Source organism: Hemiscyllium ocellatum, chromosome 19 (assembly GCF_020745735.1).
Source record: "Hemiscyllium ocellatum isolate sHemOce1 chromosome 19, sHemOce1.pat.X.cur, whole genome shotgun sequence".
In the NCBI taxonomy this organism is placed as follows: domain Eukaryota; kingdom Metazoa; phylum Chordata; class Chondrichthyes; order Orectolobiformes; family Hemiscylliidae; genus Hemiscyllium; species Hemiscyllium ocellatum.
The window spans coordinates 32,436,486-32,443,601 of NC_083419.1; the positions used below are offsets into that span (position 1 = coordinate 32,436,486).

General features: G+C 41.5%; 1 protein-coding gene across 1 annotated transcript in view; it reads right to left on the reverse strand.

Moving 5' to 3' along the window:
* The window catches only part of tes (testis derived transcript (3 LIM domains)), a 57,629-nt gene extending 50,914 nt beyond the window's left edge, over positions 1–6,715 (reverse strand). The window contains exon 1 of the mRNA XM_060839355.1: positions 6,571–6,715. Coding sequence (XP_060695338.1) covers positions 6,571–6,597 — 27 coding nt within the window. The 5' untranslated portion in view covers positions 6,598–6,715. The remainder of the gene's footprint in view (positions 1–6,570) is intronic.
* Between the last annotated feature and the right edge of the window lie 401 nt (positions 6,716–7,116).

The window sequence follows — 7,116 nt, forward strand, 5'->3', positions numbered from 1 at the left end:
GGAAACGACAGACAGTCCCACTGGGATGGGGAGGAGGGGAAGGAGGACATGATGATAGAGAATGTAACAAATAAAGCTAAAATAAAGGAAAGGAACGGGAGTGGGTTCATAATTTGTAGGTGTTGAACTCAGTATTAAGTCCAGAAGATTGTAAAGTGCCTAGCCTGAAGAGATGTTGTTTTTCCAGTTTGCGCTATGATTCACTGGAGCATTGCAGGATGCTGAGGACAGACATATGGGCTTGTGAACAGGATGCTGTGGTAAAATGAGGTAAAAACAATGACTGCAGATGCTGAAATGACTGGCTATGGGAAGGCTGGGGTCATGCCTCCTTGAAGGTATTTTGCAAAGCGGTCACCGAGTCTGCAATTGGTTTCTCTAGTGTAGAATAGGCCACGTTGGATGCAGTGAATGCAATTTACCAAATTGGACGAGGGACAGGTGAAATGCTGCTTCATCTGGAAAGACTGTTTAGGCCCTTGGATGATGAGCAAAAAGGTGGTGATGGAGCAGGAGTTGCACCTTCTGCAGTTACTTGGGAGGGTGGCGTAGTTTTGAGAACATACTAGTGATTTTAATTAAGGAGATTCAAAGGAGGAGTCTTGATGAGGGCATAGTGGTAGATGTGATCTATATGGACTTTAGTAAGGTGTTTAACAAGGCTTCCCATGGGAGACTTGTTAGCAAGGTTAGATTTCATGGAATACAGAGAGAACTAGCCATTTGGATACAGAACTGGCTCAAAGGTAGAAGACAGAGGGTGGCGGTGGAGGGTTGTTTTTCAGACTGGAGGCCTGTGACCAGGGAGTGCCACAAGGATCGGTGCTGGGTCCACTACTGTTCATCTTTATATAAATGATTTGGATGTGATCATAAGAGGTACAGTTAGTAAGTTGGCAGATGACACCAAAATTAGAAGTGTAGTGGACAGCAAAGAAGGTTACCTCAGATTACAACAGGATCTTGATCAGATGGGACAATGGGCTGAGAAGTGGCAGATGGAGTTTAATTCAGATAAATATGAGCTGCTGCATTTTGGGAAAGCAAATTTTAGCAAGACTTATACACTTATAGATAAGGTTCTCTTTGTTGTTGAACAAAGAGACCTTGGAGTGCAGGTTCCTAGCTCCTTGAAAGTAGAGTCGCAAGTAGATAGGATAGTGAAGAAGGTGTTTGGTACGCTTTCCTTTACTGGTCAGAGTACTGACTCCAGGAGTTGGGAGGCCATGTTGCGGCTGTACAGGACATTCGTTAGACTACTGTTGGAAAATTGCGTATTCGGGTCTCCTTCCTATCGGAAAGATGTAGTGAAACTTGAAAGGGTTCAGAAAAGATTTACAAGGATGTTGCCAGGGTTGGAGGATTTGAGCTATAGGGAGAGGCAGAATAGGCTGGGGCTGTTTTCCCTGGAGCATCAGAAGCTGAGGGATGACCTTTATAGAGGTTTATAAAATCATGAGGGGCATGGATAGGATAAATAGACAAAGTCTTTTCCCTGGGGTGGGGGAGTCCAGAACTAGATGGCATGGGTTTAGGGTGAGAGGGGAAAGATATAAAAGAGACCTACGGGGCAACTTTTTCACACAGAGGGTGGTACGTGTATGGAATGAGCTGCCAGAGGAAGTGGTGGAGACTGGTACAATTGCAACATTTAAGAGCATCTGGATGCGTACATGAATAGGAAGGGTTTAGAGGGATATGGGCCAGGTACTGGCAGGTGGGACTAGATTGGATTGGGATATCTGGTTGGCATGGATGAGTTGGACTGAAGGGTCTGTTTCCACGCTGTACATCTCCATGACTCTATGACTATGTATGATACATCTCAGAAGCACGTGGAATTTGAATGCAGACTTTCTGATCCAGAGGTAGGGACACTACCATTGTGCAGATATAGTCCTCCAAGTTTAGTGATTTTACATACGTAAATGACGTCAGAGGCTGCATCTTTAATAGCTACCCAGGGTTTCCTCTGGTGGCAGCTGGTGTAACAGAATGAAGGCATCATGACTGCTATCAGCACACCAGAACTAGACCTAACCATTGCTCAATTCTACCATTCCCCATTCACTCCTCTACCAATAATCAGCATTCATAACTTTAAATTCATAGAATCACCTCTTACATTTAGCACTACTCTAACCCTTGATTATGCATTGGAAAAACATGAAGAAAGCCTTTGTACAATGTTATGGTGAATGGAGGAATTCACCACTAACTTGATAGAACATGGTGCCTATTTCCAGCGTGGAATAGTAACCAACTTGGTTTGCACCTTGTGGACCCAACCCCTGACCCAACACAATGTCAAACTTCTACTGCAGGACAAGCAACTGCACCCCAACACAAATGTGATGTTCAAATGCCACAATGGAAACTCATACTCCAGGGAAGTTAAGAGATTAGATTGAAGTCTAATGACCACCCTGAGGTGGAGGAAATGACACTGGTTCCACGGAGAATGTGCCTGCTGATTTCTCTTGGGTTCACAGCATTCACTCTCCCACCTTGTCACGACATCTGTTTTTCCACTGCTATCTGATGGTCAACCAGCCGAGCTGAAACAGAGATCCGGAGCTGCTTATTGAATGTCAGTAGCCTCCCACCAACCATGGTGCAGCTACTGTAGCAGGAGCATTACAACATGCTTTTAGTTTTGAATTATGGTCAATTGGTTTCTGTGATGGTTGGTGTAAGACAGGAGAGTGTTTATGGGAAAATGTAGTTCGAAACAGCAGCCAGATGAGCTGATGACAGAAAGCACAATCTGGAATGGGTCATCTACGTTATCCCCTCCTCAACTGCCCACCATTCGATAGGGGCAAAGACTGCCCCATCATAGCATGGCACAATATATAGCAGACTTACATACTGATACTTACACTGTTCAGTAATGCAAGGCACCGCCACAGCAATTCAGGCTGCTGTGAGAATTCACCATTAGAGTCATAGAAATGTACATGGTTTCCTTTATCACATTTCATGTCAGGCAGAACAGGTTTCACTGTACGCATACTCACAGGGAAAGTGCACTTCAACCATGAACAATGAGGATTGTCCTGCCACTGAGTAGCCACCCTCAGTTTGTTGTGGTGGCACAAATGCAGCTGGTGAGCAGAATGAAGGCATCATGACTGCTACCAGGATACCAGAAAATTCACTGGCTATGGTCACACGCGAGCTGTACGTTGAGAAATCACCTATGGTTTTGCTTATTTTGCTATTGCTTTGTACTACATTGACATGTGGCACCTGTAAAGTGATGTCGATGCAGTCAGTGACATCATGGGAAGCCCTCAGTTCTACCAAAACTGTGTCCTGTCTCCAATTTATGGTTCCCGAGATGAGCAAATAACAAAGTTAATCCTCTTTCGGCAGAAATCCTCAATGACCTCCCTATGTAAAAGTGGATAGCAAACTGTGAAATGTTGCAAGTATAAAAGGAGTCTGTTGCTCAAAATGTTGTGGAAATATGATCTTTTTCCTGCTCAGAGATTGCGATTTTGGCTGATGTCTCAAACATTGTTCTTAGATAAGGTTCAGGTTGAAGAATTATTCCTTAAATATCCTGGTTGCATATACAGCCTCTTACTGAGAGCACTACTCCACTGTCTCTTCCTTCTTCTTAAGCACTTTTTCATAGTTCAAACTTGGTGATTTATAGTCTTTTTATAGTCTGTATGGCCTTGGTTCAATCTCTCAGTTCTGCTATGTTACAGGGTGCAAATGGTTTCTGCAGCAAAAATGGCTTAGTATTAACCCCAAAAATGCCTGCAGCCTTTAGCAGCTTTAACTAACTCCAGAATGTTTAATGCATTTGTAAAATTTTGGATAGCCAATAGAAATCAATCAGTAACTAATCTTTAAATAATACTGGCAGGAGTGGGAAGTCTCTTGTGGCACTGTGGTAATGTCTTGACCTCTGGGCTCAGAGGTCCAGATTCAAGTCCTACCTCCTCCAGAGGTGTGCCATAGCATCACTAAACAGGTTGATTAGAATATTTTTTTCAGAACATCCTGCCCATTGTTTAACACATGTCCAAGCTGTAAGTAATCAAGAGAAAACACATGTTGGGTGGTGCACTATGCTGGATAGGGTGAATAGCCAAAGTATTTGTTGGGAAGTCCAAAGGTAGAGGGTAAAGGTTAAGGTGAGAGGGGAAAGATTTTAAAAAGACCTGAGGGGCAACTTTTTCACGCAGAGAGTGGAGCATATATGGAATGAACTGGACTAAGTGGCAGAGATGGGTACAATTACACCATTTAAAAGATATTTATTTGGACAGACAGATGGATAGGAAAGGCTTAGAGGGATATGGGCCAAATGCAGGCAAATAGGACTAGTTCAGTTTAGGAAACCTGGTCAGCATGGATGAGTTGGGCCGAAAGGCCTGTTTCCATGCTGTATATCTCTATGACACCCATGACTGACATCGTTATCAACCTGTTCTATACATGTCTGGTGAATATTGGTCATATACAAGTGGTAATGTCCAAACTGAGATTGTGTCCAGGCCTTTCTTGGTGAATGTGTGCATGCACATTAGATGTCATTTTATTTGCCAAAACAGTGGCTGCTACTGAGCCCAACTTCACAACTAATGTAACTTAAAGTAAATCAGACTAATTATTTAAGGCTGGGTGGGGGTGGTGTTGGGGGGATGTGGTGGAAATGGGGCAGAGGAGGAATAGAATGAATTACAACAGATTGATATATTCTATTTTTGTTGGCACATTTCAATATGTCACATCTATTAAACCAAATAATGACGTCCACAGATGTGGGAGGTGTACTTATAGCCAATATATCCTAATTTAGTCATGTAGTAATCATCTTTATCATTAACCAGTTCCCTTCCTTTTTAGATAAGGAGACACTTTACAATGCTTTAAAACACCTTTTAAAAGCCAAGTAAGTTTCATATGTTTCAATGAATCATGCATAACAGAAACCAAACTATATTGTAAAGAACTGAGATGAATAAACCAGATTAAACTTTTACTGAAGTTTGAAAAATTAAAAGTGAAATATAACAATACACTCATGATACTATGTTGAAAAATTATATCTGTTGTATAATACAATTTAATTTTTCCCTGAAATATGGACCCAAGGAGTTTAAATGCTTTCATTTTTTTTCTCACTATTATACTAATAATGGTGGAGATTCTTAACATTCAGGAGACTGAAAGATTAGCTTGTGGAAATATCCAAATTAAGATCACAATTATTAAGCACACATGATTTCGATATGTGTCATGTTTCCTTTTCCTCATTTTCTTCAAAACTTCTATAAACTAGTTAACATGGCTTCCTTTTCCATTATTTGATAGCTAGAATATTAAAATAAGACACTAGGAATTTGGTTTATTGGACAGATCAAGACTTTACTTTTATTCTGCAATTTCACACCCTCACAACATGTCAAAATGCTACATTCTGGCAGTTTTAATGTTGATTTGTAGTTCTTGTCATCACCATATTACAAGTACAGATAAATGATCGATGAATTTGTTTTACTGGTGGTAAGGTATTAATTACAGATCAACTCTTGTAAGCCTAGATTGTAGATTGAAGTTCCCCTCTACAGACTTCAGTACAAAATTTAAGATTATTCTCTTGTGCAAACACACTGGGGAAGAGCTGTACTGTCAGAAATGCACTTTTCAATTACAGATTAACAGTAGTCTTGTCTGACCACTTGAGTTGATGTAAAATCCCTGAGGTGCAGAGTTCTCCCTGATATCCTCAATGAACATCTAAAAGTGGATTACCTGAAAAGTATCAGAATACTCTTTATATGCCTTTGTTACACATTAATTAGTTGCAACAGTTCACAATGACTACACATAATAAGTGCTTTCCAGCAATTAGCTGGAAAGTGCATTGGGACACCCTTAGGTTATGAATACAGGTTTTATCTTAGCCAAATGAATCAGCACTTGGTTTGATGTCTCATTTAAGATGTTGCACTTCTGGTGCTACACTGTCCCTGAGGTGCAGCACTAAAGGGAACTGCCTAAAGGGAAATGCTCAAATCCTGAAGCAGACCTTGACCCCACAATCTGCTACTCAGGTAAACCAACATGGTATGAATGACTAACAGATTGAAAACGACGCAAGTGATTCACAAATAGAAAGAAAAGGGAGTTACTAATAACTGGAAAAAAAGTGAAGTAATTTAAAGTCAGAAGAGGATACTGCACTATTGAGGGCAACTGCAGTTGACTTTTATTTCAATCTCTTCCGTTTCAAAGGTAGCTCTTTTGCACGTCCATGAGTAGAAAAAAAAAGTGCTCAAAAGGCTACAACAATCCTCTCAAAGTCCTGCAATACTTTCCTGACAGCCCATTCACCATCAATTTAGCGACTCAGAGCTTCTCTTAGTATATATGCTGTCTCCGACATTTACAACACATTCACCTTTAGCGGAGGTAGAGACATGTTTTATTCAATAAAGTCAAGCAGAACGATCAACTGGGTGTAGTCCCCTTCCTTGATCAGATAAGACAGAGAGGTTCCAGGGCGTTTTCATCGCGGGGATAAAACAAAATGCTCGATCCTCCTACCTTTTTCACTTTGTTCTCCAAATCCATTTTTTTTCCGCCTGTGTTCAAGGAGTTCGCCTTCCCTGTCAGGATGAAAGGGATCAATGACTTTCCACCTCTTTACAATGTTTCAAAGCACTTCCGCTCCATTACAGCCCATTCTTGGCATAACAAATCAGAACGCACGAAAAATAATGCACTCACCAATGGCAATTGACCGGGGCAAAGAGTTGACCAATAAAGTTCAGACGAATTGGCCCAGCCAATCAGTTTCTGGTTGAAAGCACCAATCAGCTGGGGCTTTGTGTCCGTGTCCCCAGTGAGAGTAAGATGTACTCTTGTCTTTTCCCAGCACGTCCCATTGACTAAAACCAGCGCTAGTGTTATAATGTGCTGTGGGAGTGGGACAGGCAATCCTTATGTTTTTGAAAGGAAGGGTCGTCCAACGCTGTTTGATGACCTTCCTGTCCGGCGCTTTGGGAAAGGTTACTATTTCAGCAGCAGCGCTATATAAACGCAAGTTGAAGGGACAACACAAAGCTGCCAACCAGCAGCAGCAAAAAGCAA